At 45.2% G+C, this 22,295-nt stretch overlaps 1 protein-coding gene across 9 annotated transcripts in view; it reads right to left on the reverse strand.

Annotated features, from left to right (window-relative positions):
- Positions 1–2,403: 2,403 nt before the first annotated feature.
- Positions 2,404–22,295, reverse strand: part of myo5aa (myosin VAa) — a 41,697-nt gene continuing 21,805 nt past the window's right edge. The window contains exons 14-44 of one of the 9 annotated variants that reach the window (XM_042062353.1): positions 22,187–22,270; positions 20,313–20,315; positions 19,377–19,523; positions 19,126–19,223; positions 18,924–19,010; positions 18,620–18,728; positions 17,829–18,040; positions 16,836–16,992; positions 15,610–15,849; positions 14,745–14,993; positions 13,404–13,497; positions 12,962–13,104; positions 12,550–12,663; positions 12,164–12,298; positions 11,908–11,964; positions 11,080–11,307; positions 10,855–10,863; positions 10,001–10,101; positions 9,469–9,525; positions 8,535–8,615; positions 7,530–7,728; positions 7,038–7,106; positions 6,079–6,172; positions 5,663–5,809; positions 5,160–5,314; positions 4,915–5,004; positions 4,458–4,608; positions 3,885–4,167; positions 2,921–3,095; positions 2,670–2,750; positions 2,404–2,583 (exon numbers count right to left, since the gene is read on the reverse strand). In XM_042062353.1, the coding sequence (XP_041918287.1) occupies positions 2,431–2,583; positions 2,670–2,750; positions 2,921–3,095; positions 3,885–4,167; positions 4,458–4,608; positions 4,915–5,004; positions 5,160–5,314; positions 5,663–5,809; positions 6,079–6,172; positions 7,038–7,106; positions 7,530–7,728; positions 8,535–8,615; positions 9,469–9,525; positions 10,001–10,101; positions 10,855–10,863; positions 11,080–11,307; positions 11,908–11,964; positions 12,164–12,298; positions 12,550–12,663; positions 12,962–13,104; positions 13,404–13,497; positions 14,745–14,993; positions 15,610–15,849; positions 16,836–16,992; positions 17,829–18,040; positions 18,620–18,728; positions 18,924–19,010; positions 19,126–19,223; positions 19,377–19,523; positions 20,313–20,315; positions 22,187–22,270 (4,002 nt within the window). In that variant the 3' untranslated portion in view covers positions 2,404–2,430. The remainder of the gene's footprint in view (positions 2,584–2,669; positions 2,751–2,920; positions 3,096–3,884; positions 4,168–4,457; positions 4,609–4,914; positions 5,005–5,159; positions 5,315–5,662; positions 5,810–6,078; positions 6,173–7,037; positions 7,107–7,529; positions 7,729–8,534; positions 8,616–9,468; positions 9,526–10,000; positions 10,102–10,854; positions 10,864–11,079; positions 11,308–11,907; positions 11,965–12,163; positions 12,299–12,549; positions 12,664–12,961; positions 13,105–13,403; positions 13,498–14,744; positions 14,994–15,609; positions 15,850–16,835; positions 16,993–17,828; positions 18,041–18,619; positions 18,729–18,923; positions 19,011–19,125; positions 19,224–19,376; positions 19,524–20,312; positions 20,316–22,186; positions 22,271–22,295) is intronic. The other 8 variants (XM_042062354.1, XM_042062355.1, XM_042062356.1 and 5 more) reach the window with 8 other exon arrangements.

The following is a 22,295-nucleotide window of genomic DNA, read 5'->3' on the forward strand; positions in this document are numbered from 1 at the left end:
TAACAGCTGCCAGACAGCTGAGCTCCTGTAATGTGCCATTAGATGGCCAGAGCACAGCACACTTCCCAGCATCATCACAATGGTACTGTACATGCGGTGATATCTAGGACCTGTACCAAGATGTAGGACATGAATGTCTTCCTTTTACATGTATGGCAAAAACACAAGGGTGCCATACAACTAGTTCCACAAATAAAGTTCAGAATAGGGGAAACAAAACAAAAATGTACTGGATGAAAAAAAAAGCAAATGATGCTGATGTTGGGCATAACATATTTATTTTTCAAGTAAGGCTTTGTCCAATTCTGTGGCATATCAACATAATAAAACAAATGATATGGATTTCAAATGTAGTTTTCCAGTTATGCATCATCTAATTCATTTCAATTCATATATTATATTATACATTTTTAAATGTAACATTAGTTTTCAACACAACACAAATGTTGATCATGACAATTGAAGGCAAACATACATAAAACATAAAAGTCATGGTCCCAATAAATGGAAATGAATTTGGAATCACCCTGGATTCAGAACACAAAACAGTTCCAAGAGACAACCTGAGACATGGCAACTTCACTAACTGTAGTGTATCTGTTCTCAACTGCGCATTCGAATTGGAGAAGTCTACATGACGCTACATGGGCTTATTTAACTGTGCGCTGACGTTTGAAATCGATATCGTGTGGGGCATCGGGAGGAGCGAAGTTCTATAGCTGAGATACATGTTGGAGTCTAGCCTGCTAAAAGTACAATTAGGAGTAAGGCATGTGGACATGTGTTGGGTTCCATGGAACAGCTAGCACGCTTGCTTGTGTCCAGGTCGCAGGAGCTGGTGTCTCACTACCCACAGACACCTGGAGCTCAGCTGTGACTGATATGGCCAGGCCCATGCAGGTCAACTTGAGAAGGGACAGCACTATGCATGCAGATGACCACTACCCCACGGATAGCCAAATGTTTTTGGTAAGTAAAAGAAAAAGCACAAGCAATCACAGACATTTTTATGAAGATGTCTTTTTACATGTGTACTGTAGTGATGCGACCTTTAGAGCTTTGTCTGGGGGTGAGTAGGTGAGGCTGGGGGCGCTTATTGGCTGATGAGATTTGTAGTCATGGGGGTAAAGCTGACAGCACTCGGATACAAACTGCATGGCATACCTGGCAAAATAAGCCAAAACAAAAAGGCAAAGAAAAAAAAAAAAAACTGCTAACGGAACAACCACTTAACCAACGTCAGTTTCCGGGTTGGAAAGCTTTAATACTGAAATACATAAAGCCACCTGCTGCTTACAAACTTAACCTATGCTATCTTCAGAGAGCCTGTAATCAGTAGAATACATGGAATATCCAGTGTGCTTTTGTAAATACACAATAGTTCAGTGGAGGCCCACAGCCAACCCTAAAGTCATATGGCAACCAGATGATCAATCCCATACCCAGTCTAGTACGCCCTTCTTTTAGAAGACATGAACTTGGCAAGAGGGTTTATGCCATAGAACCACAAGAACTCTAAAATGTGACCTCAGTGTCACCTGTGACAACTGAGCTCAGTCTGGAGCTGTAAACAATATTGATATTGAGGAGAGGAGGAAGCATTAACTCTCGACAGCAGCCTTTGAACGCAGGACCTCCTTCAGTATAACTGTTACACATGACACAGTAAGCTAAATATGCTAATTTCAAATCACAACACACATACTAACAAAACAAAAGACTACAGTAAATTACCAACTGAAAGGACAGCATTTCATAGCATATCCTTTGTTTGAGATAAACATATGCCTAATTCAGTCCTCCAAATGACATGGCTTCTTTCCAGTCATTGAAAAGTGACATTGTGGTACTGGATATTTCTATTTATCAGTGTCTAAGCTCTGAGAATAATATCTAGAGGGAAAGATTAGAAGCAATAAATAAAATAATAAAAGCATGATATATATTTATTTCTATGCATGTAATTATGATACAGACCATGGGCACTACAGCATGATGCTAACAGAGAGAGAGAGAGAGAGAGAGAGAGAGAGAGAGAGAGAGAGAGAGAGAGAGAGAGAGAGAGAGAGAGGAGAGAGAGAGAGAGAGAGAGAGAGAGAGAGAGAGAGAGAGAGAGAGAGAGAGAGAGAGAGCGCGAGAGAGAGAGAGGGGATGGAAAACCTGCACTGCTGGATTAATACATTCCAGAAATGAGCACAGAATCCAGAGTGCTACAACCACACCTCCACTGAAGACGCACACGCACACACGCACACACACACACTTGAAAACAAATGTGATCTTATTTGGCTGGATGAAGAAGACAGTAGCAGTGCTGAGGTGTGTGTGCGTGTCTGCGTGTATGTGTGCGTGTCTGCGCGCCGCGCGCGTGTGTGTGTGTGTGTGTGTGTGTGTGTGTGTGTGAGGTGTGGCTGGGGTGCGAGGGAGCTTCTACACACGGGTCAGGAAGTTCAGGTTTAGGCTGGTGGGGATCTGGATGGTCTCCAGGGCCAGAGAGGACGGGTTGAAGGGGAACGTGACCGGGTAGATCATTTTGGTGTCCATGAGGAGCTGTGGCGACTCCATGCGGTCTCGTAAACGCGTCTGTGGACAAGCAGAATGGAAAATGAGGGAATTGGTGCAAAGAATCCATTAGCATACAGTGTCAAGAGTCTTTGGCAAGAGCTTACCTGTATGGTTCGTATGAAGGTTACAGACACTCTCTCTTCAAACTCATTCAGAGGAGTGTACAGGTTCAGCACCTTCACAATCTGTGAACGTGAAGGGAAAGGTTACTCATCATAACTTCCTTAAGCATGTCTGGCTACCCATCCATGTAAAGCAAACCTGTTAGCTAATGCCATGTGTGTGTGTGTGTGTGTGTGTGTGTGTGTGTGTGTGTGTGTGTGTGTGTGTGAATGTGTGTAAGATCTGAGTGAACCTGTGCAGTGGTGAGAGCGTTGCACATGGAGCAGATGGCCTCGGCGTCCTCGTCCGTCTTCTTCTTGACCTGCAGGAGCTGCGCTGCCTGGATCAGGGGCTCCAGTGTCTCTTTGGCGCCGCAGTTCATCAGGTTCTTCTCCCGGAGCCACTCCTCCAGCTGGCTCACGTTGTACCTGCAGCACAGCACAGCACAACACAAACCAACTCCTCAATCAGGCAGCCATACTGCACCACAGCACAACACAAACCAACTCCTCAATCAGGCAGCCATACTGCACCACAGCACAACAACACAAACCAAATCCTCAATTAGGCAGCCATACTGCATCTGTCTAGGTCAGTAAGTTACACCACCCACAGAGGCACACAAAACTGAAAGTCCACGGCTGTAAAAAGGCTTCCAGAGGATTAGAAATCTCTTAACAGTCTGTTGTCTGTTGCAGTGATATAAACCCATCTTTACGCTTCATTTCAAGCTTTAAGAAATATTGGAGTGTTTACAGCCAAATTAATGTTGATGTAGTATACTACCATAAAACACTACAAAAAAGACATGCAGCAAATCTAGCGAATCTATTGAATCATTTACATTACATTACATCACATTTAGCAGACACTTCTTGACCAAAGTGACTTACATATGTCAGCTATATTACAAGGGATCACATTGTCCCCGGAGCAACTTGGGGTTAAGTGCCTTGCTCAAGGGCACAACGGTGGAAGCCGGGAATTGAACCGTCAACTTTCATGCTACTGCACGCTAGCCCAGCTCCTTAACCACTACACTACCACCGCCCAATCTAGTAGATATAACACACAAGCATTGGTGTAGGATCACTCTATGTGTCTAAATTCATAATAAATGAAAACGATTTTTAATCTGTGGTTTTGGGTCATTGTCACAGCCTGGCCACTAGTGTCCAGCCTGGGCAGTAACAGCAGGTGGTGTTGGTGTTACGCACCTGATCTGCATGCCCTTGCTCCAGGAGCACATGTCCTTGCGCAGCAGCAGGTTGTTGAGGGTAACAGCGCCGATGATGTAGAACTGCTGCTTGACCACCTGCTTGATGAGCTCGGGGTCAGTGCCATGCTGACACATGATGGAGTGGAAGGAGTTGAGCTGACGCAGGATGGATTCCAGCGTGTAGGTGCCCTCGTCTGCGATGCTGGAGGTACGCTTGCGCAAACCCGTGGGCTTTATGCCCGACACACCCTGGATGGTCTCGTGCTCCAGCATGCCGGACACTGATGTGGACACACACACACACACACACACACACACACACACACACACACACACTATGAGAGGCCAGTGTACATACCTACTTAATATACTTAATATATACTTAATATAATATAATATCTCCAATAAGATATGGCACAGCCATGAATCACAAACAGACTTTAAGGCTCCTGCTTTCTTCTCCATATGGCTTCTGTCACTGACAGTAAAGCGATCAAAGTCACTGCATTTCAGTTCAGTAATGGGGATGCAGAGGGGAAACAGAGGGGGTTGGCAGAGGAGACACACTGACCGATCATGGGCTGCAGGATATTCTCCATGCACTTGATGAGCTGCTGGTAGATCTGGATGGCCAAGTCACTCAGCACCTGCCGGTACTCCGCCAGGTCAAAGTTGGACAGGCAGTGATCATTCTGCTTGTTCGAGTTGTGCTTCATGAATTGCTGATGTGACAGACATCCCAAGAAAGGAGAGGGTTTAGTGGTCTGGAGGTGAGAAGTCATATCTGTGTGTGTGTGTGTGTGTGTGTGTGTGTGTGTGTGTGTGTGTGTGTGTGTGTGTGGGTTGTGCAAAATTCCAGAATTTAATTGAAACCGGCTCTTAAATTCCATTTAAATTCTTGAATTTCCCTTGCATTTCAATTGAGGTAGCAAACAGGAAGCAGAATTGCAATTCAAATTTTGCACAACCCTGGTGTGTGTATGTGTGTGTGTGTGTGTGTATACACAAGTGTGTGACTTCAGACTTACCTCATCACCACTGTACTGTTTCAAGCAGTGTAGGAAGCGGCATGTGTTGGAGAGCCAGAATGAAACTGTCTCAAAGTCATCTCCTCGTTTCTGTAACAGAAGGTGAAAAGCATTGGCACATTCACTTGCACAAAAACAGAGCCAAAATCTTCTGACACATTTATTAGAACTAAAAAAGTGGCCATTTTATTATGTTAGTAATGTGGATCTGTAACCCTCTTGCCATTGGCCTAGTAATTCAGTACCTTCAGGATCTTCTTGATGCTGTTGATAGTGCAGGTGAGCAGGGAGCGGACCTTCTGGTCATCGTTGACATAGTCGGCGTGTCGCAGACACATGAAGAGAATGTAGGCCGGCAGGCCTGGGATCAGGTTTACAGCTACACCTCGTGGCTTCAACTCTGTGAGAGCACGCATGTATACACAGACACAGAGACACACAAGATGCTCTTGAACACTTGAGAGATAAAAAAAAATCATGCCCCCTGCAGAAATGTGTGCTTATGCATGGTAAAGTGTTTCAATGCATGTTTAGTATGCTTTGATGCTTTATATATTACAACTTAGAGGTTGATTAACATTTTCAGCAACTATGAAACTGTGTAACTATGTAAAAATGTAAACATTATACATTTGCTATATGACTATAAGACGAATCTGGCTGAATTGTCGGTGAGAATGTACTGCTCCTATTATCAGGTTCTGGTTGGTTTTAAAAGGGCACACCCTTGACAAACAGCAAGACACACCCAGGATGAGGTTCTTGACCAGCTTCAGTTCATCCTCCTTCTTGTACTCCAGCATGCCTTGGAAGTCCTTCTCTCTGCGGGGGATGTTGACCGGCCGGATGGGCTCATCGACCGTCTGCCCAGGTGACACACTCTCCACCTGGCCTCCTGAGGAGTACAAACATCCACAGAGATTCAGATGCTCTTCTTATTCAGGAAAAAGCCACCACGATCTACCATGATTCATAGACTTGTACTGTATACTGACGAGCCACAATTACTGCTTTACAACTGGCTAAGTATCACATATACCATTTTGATTCAGCCTATGGGCCAACTGAAAATAATTCTTCATTTAACATAATCACATTGTGAGGAGCTGGGCTGAGGCGTTTGTATACCACACAACTAGCCCTGCTAAAACATTCCTGCGTTACCTTCCAGTTCACCGATCTTCTTGGCAAAGACCTTGAGCTGCTTCTTCAGCTTGCGGACAGTCTTGTCCTGCTTCTCCAGCTGCTCCATCAGGTCCTGCAGGGAGAAGGGGGGTGAGGAGAGGCAAAGAGAGAGAGGACCAAAAAGAGAATAACCCATGAGCCAAGGCAACTGTAGAGGAAGTGGATTTACTGTTGGGGGATTGCATTGGGAATTGGGACAAACTAGTTTTTAGTTGAACACATCAGCCTTCCGGACAAAGACACATGTTAGCATAGCTCCTCTCTAGGAGGAATGAGGTACTGAATAATTTGGATGTTGATGGAAACAAAGTCTACAAGACCTAATGTAGGATGATGAAAATCCCTGTGCAGTAGATTCGATTTCTCTAACTGTAAAAAATCTGATCATAGGTGCATTAACAAGAACTGCACAGGGATTAGAGTTGATGGTTTTGGAATTCATAAAGGATCAAATCTGCTTATTTTCACTGAGTCTGATGGATCCATGTAAGCCCTTTTCCTGGATGTTGATGGAACAAGGTTCACTTAAAGCCTCTAGTGTTTTGCTTTCACACAGTGCAGTTGAGTAGTAATGTGGAATACTGTATATCCAACTGTGCTTCCATCACCCAGTGCTGAGGTATTAGAGAAAGAGTGCACTCAATTTGACCATTGGTGGGTTAGGACACACTGCTGTCATGAGTTAGAGCTGAGCTCAGATTCAGGATCACTCTGTGCAACACACGATCTCAAGTGTATTAGTATTCACATGCGTGCAGGGAAACTCACACTCACACACGCCTGTACAGGCATACACACACACACACACACACACACACACACACACACACACGCACACGCACGCACAAACACACACACACACACACACACACGCGCGCGCACACGCACGCACAAACACACAAACACACAGAGGACAGTTCTTCGTCCTCCCTACATACAATCATCCGCTTTAAAACGTTGATTCGATACTGCCGATATTTGTCTGGGTCGTCTGTATTTTGCATTTCCTGTGAGGAAAGAGCCACAGTTTTGAGGAACTCACACAGAAGCCTCAGTGCCTGCACTAAATGAAGCATCACAGGATAATTCTACAAGGTTACTTCAATGATTCAATCTCATAAACACAAATAGAAAAACAAAAACTCCATCACACTATGGCTTCTTAACACAAAAAAAATGAATGCATGGGTACTGTTAGAATTAATTAAGTCATACATTTTGAATACTCTCATGTTACACACCTTTGATAATAGATAACTGCTACCTAACAGACACCTTTAATAATAGATGACAGTTTAACAGGACAGCTTTAAGATGTGTAACTAAAGAGTGCTGGTGAATTCCATAATGCTGCAGCAGTATGACACATGGTTGGTCAGTGGGACACACAGAGGGCGGGTCCACGGCGGGTGGCCTGTGGCGGTACACACCAGGTTCTCGTTGGTGAGGCGGGTGATCTCGTGCTGCAGGCTGGCCTCGATGCGGGCCTCCGGGGGCAGCTGCAGGTTCTGGGCCAGCAGTTGCTGCTGCCGGTTGTTCTCCTCCTTCATGCTCTGCAGCTCGCCACGCAGAACCTCCACCTCGTTGTCGTGGCTACGCCGCTGCGTCTGCAGCTGGGACTCCAGCAGCCTGAGAGAGAGAGAGAGAGAGAGAGAGAGAGAGAGAAAGGGAACGGTAGAGACAGAGGTGGAAAAGAGGGAGAACGTCCATATGGTCAGTGATGAAGGCAGGGGAGGAGGAGCGTCGGAGGGGCCGGCGGCGGTCACCAGTGAGTTTCTAGGTGAGTCAAAGCCACAGCGCGAGGGGGCGGCCCCTCAGCATGCCCTCCACCCCAAGCCGCGCTGCCCTCGCTAGCTGCTAATATACCCCTCACACAGGCAGGCCACGCACGGCAGGAGGTTGACCACCACTAGCCAACACTCCACTGGACTAATAAGAGGACAGACTGGGGTTGTTGGAACCATGACTACAGCAGGTTACAGATCGAGTTGTGTCAAACAAGCCAACTTACACATGCAACATTACTGTATGCAAGATTCTTGAATTGGACTATCTATTGATAGGAGAAATAAATCCACACTTTCTTAAACTGCAATAACATGCACTGGAAATGCAGTATTAGTCGGTGAACCTTTATCTTCAATGGCTTAAAGAGCAATGAGAGAAAGACAGAGCAGGTTACAGTATGAGCTCATGGGTTCAGTTCATGACACTACAGCAGGAGTAATGCAGAAGCAGCATCACAAAGGTGTGGAGAGGCCAAGCTGCGCCAGGATGAATGGTTAGTGGAACACATGTGGAAACATGCTGGGGTTTCAGGGAATGGAACACATTTGTCTCTCTGCTCCTACCAATCCTCAACCCTCCCTCAATTCTCTTCCCCTCTCTTGCTCGCTCACACACACACACACACACACGCCACAGGTGCGCTTAACCTGTTGGTTTCCTTTAACCCCTCATAAACCAGCCAGAGCTCGCCATCCTCATTCAGCTTATGGTAGTCTGGTGCAGGGGATCTGATGGGAGGGACAGACAGAGCAGGACAACACAGCAAAATGATCATGACCACTGATGAGGGAGGAGCAGAGGTGTCGCTTGGGGATTAACAAACACTGCAGGAATATAATGACAAACAAGAAATAATATTTTGCTTAAGGGAAGAGAAAAGATAGCAGACAGCTATACAAAAATGAAAAAGGTAGGAAACAATGATTTCATTTTATAGGGGAAAGTGCTTTAAATCTAATGATATGAATGGAATGATTTTCAATGCAGTGAAGAAAAGATAGAAAACCATACAGAAAACACGTTTATCTGTTTAGTTCTCAGCAGGCCAACAACTCCATTACTGTTAATGAAGTTTTCATTCGGTAAACCTTCGCACACCTAAAAGCTTCTGTTTGCTGCCCAAAAGTCCAAAACCTCACTGATGTCCACACGCCATCGCACACAGCACACTTACAGCAAAACTAATCACACGACAGCTTTTCCAGTGCGTTCGCCCATACCTGCACTTTTAATCCTGATGTGTTAAGAGCCTTCTACACTAACCTACTCAACAAGAACAAAGCATGCATTAGATTACTATCCACAATAAACCTTTTCAAAATAATGAGAATCTTACCTGTTTTTTAAACCTGAGTTAATGATACTTAATGTTAAGTATCTTAAAATGCTTTTTTAAAGTACAGAAGTAGCAGTGCAGCTGCATGCAATGCATGTTAGTGGATCCTAAGCTGCTGGCAGCTAACCCTGACATTCTGATTGGCTGTGCTGAGGAAGGCGTGTGAGTACACAGTGTTGTTCACGCACGCTGGAACATTCTGGCAGGGGCAGCATGGCCATGCATGATGCCCAGAGTTCAGTTACCTCAGCCTATTGACCAGCTCATTCACTTCGAGCGGTTTGCGCACAAACCTGGGCGATCTGGACAGACAGAGAGAGGCATATGTAATGTTGAATTGAAGATTGACCACAGAACCAGGCCTGGCTCATGCTAATGCGGTGTTGGAGTACATGTGTCACTGTGTCTGCGTATGTGTGTCTGTGTGTGTGTGTGTGTGTGTGTGTGTGTGTGTGTGTGTGTGTGTGTGTGTGTGTGTGTGTAGTGCACACGTTCTGTTGTGGAGATGAAGGACGTTTCGTCACCTGGACAGACAATGGGCTCTATGTGCTCTACCCTATCACACAACTGAAGACACCTCAGAGTAAAATATGTCCATCTCAAAGATAGTAAGTGACCATCAGAGAAGCAGACCACACACACCACTTCTGCTGTCTGTGTTGGATTCTCATGTTGTATCCAGCATAAAAGCCTTAGCGACAGGTCTGACTCTGAAACAAAAAAATGTTGGTATATTCAGAGAACTGGAGAGAGAGAGAGGAAAAATAAAGTTGATACCTGTTGGTGTCTTTGAGGCCAATGTAAGCCTGAGTAATTTCTCCGGCATCCTTCATCTTCCTGATGTCCTCCGTGTGGGCCATGGGCTCGGTCATTGTCTCCTGTGGCGACAGAGCCAATCAGAGCACTCAGGGAGCCATTCCAAAAGTAAAGTAGCCATGGCAACAGCACATACACACAAATGCACACACACAGTTCTACTAAGGTGGATTCAATTCTATTTGCTTGATGACACCTAGAGAGATCATAAAGGCCACATCTCAAATTGTGTGTGAAAACACTATTTTGGCTGAGTACACTCATCCACACGAGCAGCATGCTGATGGTGCCAGAGGTGTGAGGTGGTGCCTGAGTGAGGCCACGCCCACAGTGATGCCATCTGACGGGCCGTGACTCAGAAGGTGACACGTTGCCATTCCAAAACCATTCCAGACCCTGTGAGATACTTTTCAAATGGCACCTCTAGTCTAGTCACACATGCACCCAGACAGCAGCTGAACTGGGAACAGATACGGCCATGAGCACCAGCTCAAGGCCATAAGCTCTCCGCAGTGAGCGGCTGTCTCTCAGTCAGCCTGAGGCTAGTCACACCAAAGACATGTCAAGAGGAGTGTAGGGGGGGGGGGGGGGGACAGAATATAGACCGACAGAGGCACAAAACAAAGGAGACAGTCAGAGACAGAAAGACAGACATTGATAGGTTGATACTGACAGATTGATTGATCAGTTTGATCACAGAGATTGATCAAAGTAGGAAGAGAAAGAGAAACGCGGGGCAGGAGAGGCAGAAAGACAGAGAGGAGGGAGTAGGTGAACATGTGCTGCAAACAGTGCTGTGAGAGAAGAACTAGTACCTTCTCATCCTGGCATCACAGGCATAGCGTGAGAGGGGAGTGGAAACACAGATGCCACACAAATGATGTCATTAGAATGAGAACAAACTCGCCAACATTCAAAACATTCATTATTCATCCTGGCAAACTTCCCAGGCGTCCACCTAGGCCTAATCTAATCTTTTTTGTGTAGTGCCTATTGCCTGTTGCCTTTTCTTTGTTCAGTGATGTGATTGGTCCACCTACCTTGTGCTGCATGGCCTCTTTCTGGCTGACCAGCTGTGAGCGCAGGATCAGCACCTCTTCCTTGCGCACCTCCAGCTCCTCGTTGGAGGAGTTGAGCTGGTCCAGCAGCACCTTGTAGGCCGGCGAGCCCGGCACTGACGTGTTGGCCCCGGCGTTGCCGCCCAGCAGCTGACGCATCTCGTTCAGGTCGTGCTTCAGCTTCTTGTTCTCCGAATCCAGCTCCTGCCGCTAAAGGAGGGGAAGCGCACACACAACACAATGTTACTCCTAATTTCACATTCTACTGTGATCAAAACACACTCTAAGCTGTGCCACTATGGTCATGTGCTTGAGAGAACAACCCCTTCTGCTGAGGCCAACAATCACCGAAACCAAGGAACTGGCCATTTGAGATAGGATGGGCAGTGGCTAGTGACTATAACAATAACATTTGTTAAAATAAAAATAAAACTAAATCAGTTTTGTCCCCTAGATTTGCACAGTAACCGTATACCACTTTATGCCATTCTGATTAACTTGAGAGACACTTGCCTAATAATTAATGAAATAAATCATATTTGATGTAATGAAATAAATAATATTTGATGTAATGAAATAAATCATATTTGATGTCACCATGCCAGCTTCAACAAAACCAAATCTTTGCTCATAACAAAAGAAGAACTTAAAGGAACTAACACTAACACTACATAAAAACTAACCCAAAATATGAAAGACTAAATACAAATAAAAACTGAAATAGTTGATAATATTATAATAACTGGTCCAGACGAGGACTGGTTGCAGTCAATAATAGAGGAGGTGTTTGGATGGAGTAATGGGCTCTACCTTAAGAGACTCATATTCCAACTCTGCACCGCGAGCCTTCTTGTGTTCCTCATCATCCTAAAGGCAAGGAGAAGAGACGAGAGAAACTGACCCTAATGCATGTCAACAAGATTGTTCCATTTCCTCTACCAATTGCATTACTTACACTGTAAAGGAAAGCCTTGTCTAACTGAGCTACTGGCAAGATAGAAGCAAATTAACCTTATTTAGTGGATACATTTCCAAAACTGTATTTCCTGTAAATAGTTTGGCTTACCCTGGCTCTAGCCCGCTGAAACTGCTCCTCTCTGCGGTCGAGCTCGTTTTGCAGCGAATGCTTTTCCTGCTCCAGCTCGGTGACTCTCTTCTGCATCTTCAAGAAGGTGGACATGTCCCCTCCCCTGGTCATGTCCTGCATGGATGGGTAGGAGACGCAGAACAAAAAGACACAAACATGGTAAAGAGGCAAGACTGTTTGATTACGCAGGTTGAAAAATGTCTAAATCCACTGATACTTGTCTTTATACAAGCAATACTTCCACATGGGAGTAAAATATGTGTGTGTACTACAGTCTTATGTGGAGTCTTTAGCAGAGATGTGATGTCACCAGTCACTAAAACGTTTTGACAATGTATCTGAGCAGGAAGTGATGTTCTCCTGACCTCCCCGGCACGGGATCCTTCCTCGGACTCGGCAAACTCCGAGATGTAGGTGCTTTCGGACTCGTTGCTGCTGTGAGTGGAATCGGTCCTCCTGTGGCCAGGCTTGGGCGCGTTCTGAGGGGGCAGAAGGGACGAGGTAAGAAAGGCAGATATGGACGCTGAATATCAGCCCTGTGGATTCCGGCCTCAATGACAGACTTAGGGTGTATATCATATATGGCGCTTTCTAAACAATGTTATAATGTTATCTGCAGCAGTCAATTGATTATCCAGCCAGGTAGACTGCAACAGTTACATTTAGTTATACGCTTAAACTACAAGATCATGTAACTGATCTCCAACTCTATGGGAAGTTAGTTGTTTGGTGGCGTCCAATGCTAGCTGGCACGGTGCGCTGACTTGCTACACTCACCACACTGATGGACTCTTTGAGGTCGTCGTAGCGTTCCTCCAGGCGAAGGTGTTCGGTCAGGAGGTTCTGGTAGCGGGAACGCTCCTCGTTCAAATCGCTCTCCAGCTGCTGGGTCTCTTCCTGCAGGGCGCGCCGCATCTTCTCTGTTTGGTGAATGTGGACAGACACAAGCCATTAGCATCAACACAAGCCATTAGCATCAACACAAGGCCTAGTCTGTGAGGCTTTGCTAGTTCACAGAGAATCATCCAGAAGCAGTGGCGTAAACAGTTAATATAAGCCACTCAGCTACTTAAATAAACTGAGATGAGACTCTTTAGTTGGTACAGTTAACTCTTTGAACAGACAAACACACAGTAGATGTAGTCAAATGAAGGTGTGAGAGCACACAAGAGCAAATCAATGCCATCATAAGGGCGTGAAGCCACATGAGGGTATCAACCTGTCATCTGCAGGCTCTGCTCCTGAATCAGGCGGTTCAGATCGTCTTTTTCGGTTTTCAGCATCCCATTCTGGTCTTTTAGCTCTGCCACCATCTGAAAATGTCACACACACACGCACACACACAGTGTAAGGGTTCAACCCATCAACAGACACTAGAAATTTTGCAAGAAAAATGACTTCTTGCAAAGAGGATTGGTATCCAACTTAAAGAGGTAATATAGGATATACATGATATCCTTTAATATAGTCCTATAAAGGAAGCTCCAAGAAGAAATACACTCTACAACAGTCATTTAAGCAGAATTGATGTAAAACACACATGATACATAACATTACTGAACAATAATGAAGCTACGTGCTAAAATGAGACGATGTATAAAACTAGGCAACTATATCAAGAAAATGAGGTCTGAGTAAAGAGAGTGAGTTATTTGACCATATCATTTACACTGAAGAATTAGTAGGATAGGAGGCCTAGCGAGAATACTTGCAGCAATTCCCTGAAATTGAAAATGCTGCCATCTAGTGACACTACAGTTCAATTAATGTTGTAGCAATTTATTATCCTACACATAATGTTTCATTTTATTCGCATCAGTACTACATGACTAGCTACCTAGAAACAACAGTGCTGTTTCTGAACAGACTCCATACACACTACTGTGGACTACAAATGGGCTACATCTACCTAAACTATAGGCCTACTACATCTCACCTGCCGCAAAGACATGGTTTCTGGGCCATATACGCATCAACCTCCCATTTGACTTCCATGGACCCTGAATCATGATACACATGCTCTAATATCTCTGCATGCACAGTATAAATGAAAGGATCTACTGCATCTCAGGACATCTAAAAGGATCTTCATCTAATCTTCATCTAAAGTGATGGATACTATGGGACGAATGACTCAACTAAGCACAAGACATGGCGCATTCAAACTCTCAAGCAAACCCCCCCCCCCCCCCCCCCCTACACACACACACACACCCACACCACATACTCACATGCAACATAAATCTACATTGATGGCATATTTGTTTTGTGTGTGTGTGTGTGTGAATTGTTCTAATTTATGGTAGTCTGAGATCATGTTTTGCAGATAGCGAGACATAAGGTGGCAATGTACCCAGACGAGTAGTGTCTTGTATAACATAACTGGCTCTGAACATTGTTTGTATAGGCCTGCTGGTGTTGCATAAGTCTATCAGTGGGACTATTATTAGTACAAAAGTGTGTGTGTGTGTGTGTGTGTGTGTGTGTGTGTGTGTGTGTGTGTGTGTGTGTGTGTGTGTGTGTGTGTGTGTGTGTGCAGAGGGCTGCCCTCCTGCAGTACCTTCTCCATCTCGTCGCGGTACTTCTCGGCCCAGTCCTCGATCACCTTCTTCTCGCTCTGGGTGGTCTGCAGCTCCTTGCGCAGACGGGCCAGCTCCTCCAGCAGCGAGGTCACCTTGTTGGCGTTGGTCTTGGCCTCCTCCTCGGCCGTGCGCAGCCGAGTCACCTCCTTGCGCAGACGCTCGCTCTCGACTGCGTGGGAGCTCTCCAGGCCGTTCAGCCGCTCGTTCATCGCACGGTTGTCTTTGCTCTGTCCAGACATGAAGAGATGCAGTTTACATGTGCGTGACACCACATTTTCACACACACACACACACACACACACACACACACACACACACACACACACACACACACACAAAAACAGTGCTAAGAATTTAGTATCAGAAATGTAAGATTCAGTTATTATAATCAGTGGCATTTGTATTCATACGGTCTAACATATGCATAACAAGTGCTTAACACTTGGATCTCCCCCTCCAGCACCATCTCTGGCCACAGAAAGGTCATGGCCTGAACTCTCACTGGATTGGCACTTGGGGGGGGCAGTACAGAATGAGCTCATCCACAGTCCAGAGCACCTGACACAGAGCTGACTGACTGCTCCAGTCAAGCGGTCAGCACTCTGGAGGCATGTGATGGGCAATCTCCAGAACACAGACGCAGTGTTTGGGACCGACACAGTCTGCCAAATGACAATCAATAACAGACGAAAATGTCTTCACTGACAAGATCTTCTCTCTCCACCAGATGGGAAGTGGGAATAGGGCACATCTTCCTCTGCCTACAAAAGACTCCTAAAGTGTCACCTGAAGCTATGGCTTCCCACAGCTCAAACCTCTGGTCACAGGTGTACATGGACTCACCTGCTCGTCAATGCGCCGCTGCAGCTGCATGATCTTGTTCTCCATGCCGATGTTGAGCTTCTTGTAGTGCTCCACGGAGCGCGCCTCGATCTTGAGCTTCTTGAGCTCGCGCCTGGCCTTCATGCGCCGGAAGCAGCACTGCAGGTACACGATGGCCTCCAGCGATCGCTTGTACCACTGCCGGGCCAGCCATCCTCGCACCATCTTCTGGATCAGCACTGCCTTGTGCTCCCGCACGAGCTGGACACACAAAGAGAGGCAGACAGACAGACAGACAGATGACAAAGAGGAGACAAGATGGTGAGCAGCTGGTCAAACCACCAAAACAGTGAAAAAGACAACTGTAGCAAACCTTTCTTTTAATCCTCATTCTGTTCAGACCACAGCCCAAATAACAGGGTGACACAGTGTGGGCTTAAACACACACAGAGAGAGAGAGAGAGAGAGAGAGAGAGAGAGAGAGAGAGAGAGAGAGAGAGAGAGAGAGAGAGAGAGAGAGCGAGAGAAACAGAGAGAGAAAAACAGAGAGAGAAACAGAGAGAGATAAACTGGGAGGAGTGGGAGGCTTTGCTGGTGGCAGAAGAGTGTGTTTGTGGTGTGTGTGTGTGTGTGTGTGTGTGTGTGTGTGTGTGTGTAACAGAAGAGACAGAGGGCAGCTGCTTCAGTCTGTCAGTGGGAGAGTCCCTAAACTCACCCCAACCTGGCCTTGGCCAGTGCACATGATCAGTTAGCACAAGTCACATAGCAAACAGAGGAACAGCAAACATGGTCATAAATATAATCCTATATTCTGTACATTACATCTCATCTCGACCACAACTCTAGCTTACTAACCATCCACTAAATGGTGCAGAAATGACCACACATTCATAGTGCTGAGGTTGAGTTTAAGTATGAAGTCTAGTTCATTCTAATCATACCTGAAATGATTCAAGGGACTATGTGGTGTTTAAACTAGGCTGCCAAAAGGCCCACATGCTCTGTGCTTCCAACTTGTTTAATGAGTAGTGCATTAAAACAAACAGACATGAACAAACTACCCCCTTCAAATGAGATTATCGGAGTTGATGAATCACAATCAGAGTGAGGCAGGCTGGAGGCCCTTAGGATGCATGTATGTACCGTATGTGCTGTATGAGTGCTGGCTGCTTACCCCTTTGTAATGTGCTGTGTGAATGCAGGTTCTTACCCTTTTGTAATGTGCTGTATGAGTGCTGGCTGCTTACCCCTTTGTAATGCTGGCGGGCCATGTAGGCCCTGAGGATGCACTGCATTGCGAGAGCAGCTGCCTTCTTGCGTTTGAATCGTGTTCTCTCCGTGTACATGCGCTGGTACTTCTGAATGATGATGGCTGCACGAGTCCTACGCATGAACTTGACCAGCCTACAAAAATCCCAGGAACAGTTATTTGATGTATTCCTTGTTTCTTCATATGCAGGCATTTTGTTCCGTACTATTATTTTTATTATTGTTGTTGTTATTGTTATTTTATGATTTGTAAAGCACTCTGGGCTCAACCCTGTTGCATTAAATGTGCTCTGAAAATAAACTGACTTGACTTGACTGTCGCATAGCATAACCACACTGAATCTGTTAAATATGCCATTTCATTGAGTCATATTTCTCGTTCAAAATAACAAAACAATGTGAGCAACAGAAAAAAAAAAGAAACTGGACTTCCGACAAAAGTTCTGCTCAAAATGTTGCACCATATTGCGCTGCATAGTTTCAACAGTCTCAAGTCTCATCCAGTAAGGACTTCTGCTAACGTTTGCTGGCATACTGTAGCAAGCACTAAGGACATGGGGTTAGGACACATTTCCCTCTTTCTTTCACTCTGACACAAATTGTTACCTTTATTATTTATCCAAATAATATGGGCAAAATATGTGAAGTATGTAGCCCACATATAAAGTTACAGTTTATACTATAATTCTACATAGGACATATTGTAGTCACCTGTATCAATGCAAAGACTTGGGGCCCCTGTAGAAGTATACAGTAACCCTGTACTATTGAGACTCCATTTGGAGTCTATTCCATTTGGAGTACTGATTCCATCCACTATTCCATTTGGAGTACTGATGTGACGCTTTACATAAAATTAACTTAACCCATGACGTGTTGCTGTGTTAAGGCAGAATTCTGACTGTGAGAGAGGTGTGGTAATCACGAATCATGTCCTATGAAAAACGCCCCGTAGGGTTGGGTCTACTCACCGGCGGGCCTGGTATCCACGCACGTGTCTCTGGATGTTGATGGCGGCTTTCTTCATTCGCAGGTACTTCTTACGAGCCAGCCAGCAGCGGATGGTCTTCTGGATGCGGATGCAGGCGGCGCGGAGTTTGTCCGCTCTGAGCTTTTCCAGGTAGGCAACTTGACCCGCCCGGAAGAAGATCTTGGTCTTACCAAACTGGTACTTGTCAGGATCCTGGGGGAAGGACACCAAGAGCACATCTTAACATCCTGAAGTATCGAAGTGTTTTCTTTACTTGACAATAGGGTAACTTGTCAATAAAGTAGCTTACATTAGAAATAAGACTTAATTAAACTGCCTGCAGTGTTTAAAGTGAAAAAGAGATATTTGAAGTTGGTCTGACTGAATTAGAGTTACAATGCTCTTCTATCTTAAAGGGTTAACGTGAGACAAAAAAACAACAACTAGTTTTATGAATGCACTAAAAAACTGTGTACAATAAGCAGCACATGCTGACATCCAGTGATGACTAAAATGTGCTTGTTTTCAATGTCAACAAAACAAGATGTCAGCAAATTCTGTTTTTGGCAAAGCTTGCAATAATTAAGCATGAAAAGCAAATATGCCGTCACAAAATGATCCCTTTAGAGCAGTGAGGCTAAAAAAAAGTGATGCTCTCTTTGGACTCCATAAAACTGATCAAGGCATCTGGCCAAATACGACCAAGAACCAATGAGTTGCTAACCTTTAATTTCATACATTTGAAATCACTCAGCAAAAGCACTGGTCAAAGAGAGTCTGCTGCTGCTGTACCTGCACAAGTTGTTCCAGCACATTTTTGCAAGTCAGCTTCTTATCTGCCAGAACGTCTTTCTGCTTCATTAGAACACGGTACCGGCTGAAGAACTCCTGATAGGTCCACCTGTTCCCAGCAAAACACAAACATATACAGTTAAGCTTATATACTGAGCTAGCCCATAACCTGAAGGAAAGTTAACTCCACACTTATAGCATGCCTGCACACACTGGTGTGTGAGTGACTAGTGCTGGGCTGAGTTACAGCGCACTGGGGGGTGGTGTTTTGGTGTACACTACGGTGATGTTTGGTGCACAGTACCGGGATGGGAAGCCAGCAGCCGAGATGCGGATCGTCTCCAGCACGCCACAGGCTCTAAGCTGCTGTACCGCCCTCTTGGGGTCAAATCTGAAAACAACAGAATTATCATTATTAAGTGTCATCATCACTATTCTCTTCAGTGTCAACACCACATTTTTTTAAATCAAAAAATGGTAGAAAAACAAAGAGTAAGGTTGCTCACGTGAAGGCGTGCTTGAAGTCATTGGGCTTGATGCAGCGTACATAGTGGGGTGTTGTTGCATTCAGAGTCTCCATTAGTAGATGAAGTGAGTTCCGGAACTGGATAGAAGGAATTGCAAATTCATTTACAGGTGCACTTGGTGACTCAATGTAGCAAGCCACTGTGTTTTAGGACAGAGACTATTCCAATGTGCCTTTAACCGCATATCTTTGACAGGGTTGAATGTAAATATCTGTGCATTACAGACACACCTGGAGACCAACAGTCTTCTTATGTTCCTTGCTGGAACTGGGCCGGCCCTTGTCAGGCTTGACACTGAGAACGCGCTTCCCTGTTGTGGCTCCAGTAGGGGTGGTGGCCTTCTCCTCATCTTGAAACAGCTCCACCAAGAGGTCAAACTGGGTACAGCAGCCAAACCAATTCCATTAGAACCACAAGCCCCTCTGGTGATGAGGTCTATTATCAGCTCTAATTATGGCTGATGGTAAAAGCCAGCAAGCATGGTTACGGTCTTTATGAAAGAAATTAAACATCCAAAAATCACAACTGCCTGCAGCTCTTAACTATCATTTGGTAAGTACCGTACTATTATTGCACACAGCGGAGATACCACTGCAAAGCAAATTGGTCCTTAAAAACATGCAGTAGGGAGTATTACTGTTAAATCAGAGCACAGAGAAAATGGGCACATGCTAAAGAGGGAAAACTGGTTAGAGTTTCAAACACACACGCTTAGTCCTCCCAGTGGATCGTCTCAGGGCAGGCCAGCGTCCAGGGCCGCAGTTAAACGTACAGTACGCTGCTGCTACTGCTGCTCTATGGAGACACTGGGCTTACTGCACAGGCCATGAAGCTGCAGCAGCATGCTTCCCTCTCTGGTTGCCGTTAGCAGCACTACTGCAGCCACACATCATGCTGAGGGAGCACAATCATTTCCACCTCCTTCTTCCCCTCTCCTCCTCTCCTCCCATCCTCCCTCCCTCCCTCCCCCATCCATCCATCCATCCATCCATCACTGTCTTTCTCCTTCATGCAGACCCCGTTCCTTCCTGTAGCCCAGCTGTGAAACCGCAGTGAGGCAGAATGGAAGAGTGTGGTGGTTAACAAGTTAGAGGAGGAGAGAGAGAGACAGAGAGAATAAACCAGAGAGAGAAAAGTCATAGGGACAAGAGGGAGAGAGCTTTTACCTTCTGCAGGGACAGAGGTTGTCATGGTGGGACACAACACACACACACACACACATGAACAACACAAGGAGAAAATAACATGATCGTAAAACAAAGGATTTACACAAACGAAGCAAATCTCTACCACTGCATGCATCTTGCACTACAAAGTATTAAATGTCCATAAACACCTTTATGGCTTCTCAGGCTAAACCAGGTTATCATAACAGCTGTTGTGTCCGAGCTGTTGTCAAGGGTCAGGAAGTGCAAGATGAATTTGAGGTGCTGAAATTCATTTGCTGTCTTCCTCTGTCGTGTAAGATGAGGGAATGGATAAAACTGTGGGATAAAACTGGCTCTGATTTAGCGGAGTGTAGTGAACTCACGATTGCCACAAGGGCCAATCAGAAATCAAAGCAACACACAGGGGAGTGGAGACATGAGGGTTATACCACAGTGAGATGAATGTGCCAGTAATGGGACTAAATGAATGCCGTGAGAGTCAAATTCAAACAAACACTCAAATGTATGATGACATGGAATACTGCTGATTTCCAACAGCTATGAATAAAATGATTAGTGATCATTTACTGATATTATCATTAATCTAGGAATTTGGAAATAGTATTAGGGAAGCAAATTGGGTTTACTTTGTAGTTTACTGTATCTATGGTTTATTTTATTAATACCTAGTAGTTATGGATTAGCATAACCTTGTTTTAAACCCTTACCCCATCTGATCACAGAACCTGTGTCTTTAAGGAGAAAACACTCAGTCAGAGGACAGTACTTTTCTGTCACATAGTTCTCAACTGTGAATGACCATCTTATATGTTGGCCTTATTGGCCACATGGCCTGACCAGAGCGTTCTATAACAAGGGCCTGTTTCCAACATCACAACATGCATGAACACGAAACAGACATAATGTATCCAATAGTAAAGGAAACAAAGTTGTATCATTTGAGCATGTCACTGAGCCAGCGTTGTTGATTACTCGGACATCCTCATTGAATTAGGGCCGAGGCCCTTTTAGGCCACTCTGAGCGATCAGCTGTCCTGCGTGCCTGAGAAGCCCTGCGCCCCCCTGCTTATTTCAGCCCTGTGCTCCTACAACCCTGTGCCCATGTCCCATTATTTAATTCATCTTTGTGCAATCAGCTGTGGCCATGGGAAAGAAAAAAAAAAGAGTAGATTGGATTTAAAGCTTAGCCCCTTTCCCAGAGGAATTACCTCCCTGATCTTTTTGGCCTAAACACACCAGAAGCTGAGGACAAACCTTCCCACCAGCAAGAGACTGGACAACTGGCTACCTGGACTCTGGTATTTCTGTTGTATTTGTAATTCAAATACTGAATCTTGTATTTTGCTTTTAGCAACATCTTTTGCTATTAGCAACATCTAGCTTTATAGGAGTTTGCTCTCAGAGGACAGACATCAACATGACTGTTGTTGACTAAAACAGACAAAACATGTGTTTCATGTTATGACTGAGAGAAAAAGACTTTCACCTCATTAACACCAAAACATTTGGGCTCTGAAGCTCTGTTTTTCAGCAAATGTAATGCCTACTTTGAGAGATGGTATTGCTCATCTTGACTTGCACATACACTTCCTGAACTCCAGGTGGCATCAAAAGCTCGACTAAACAAACTGTTTTTTCCTTTCCCTTTTTTTTAAAGGTCATCACAGCAAAAACATGATTCTGGAAAATTTCCACCACAGCTCTCAGGATTTTTCTCTGCGTGTCTCTCTCCGCTACCAGTACTACAATATACACGTGGAATTGCTACAACCTCGCTCCATCAGACCACGTCCTCTTCTTAGGGGCTATAAATAGAGCTCCCCACACAGAGCAACGTGGGGGCAGACAGAGCTGGAGTGAGAGAGACGAACCTTGCTTGCTTTGAGGACATGAATCTGCTCCTCGTTCACGGTGTCTTTGTTTTTCTCCAGGAAGCCATCGCACTGGTACTCCACCTGAGGGGACAGACACAGCAGACGG

This window comes from Alosa sapidissima, chromosome 14 (assembly GCF_018492685.1).
Source record: "Alosa sapidissima isolate fAloSap1 chromosome 14, fAloSap1.pri, whole genome shotgun sequence".
In the NCBI taxonomy this organism is placed as follows: Eukaryota; Metazoa; Chordata; class Actinopteri; order Clupeiformes; family Clupeidae; genus Alosa; species Alosa sapidissima.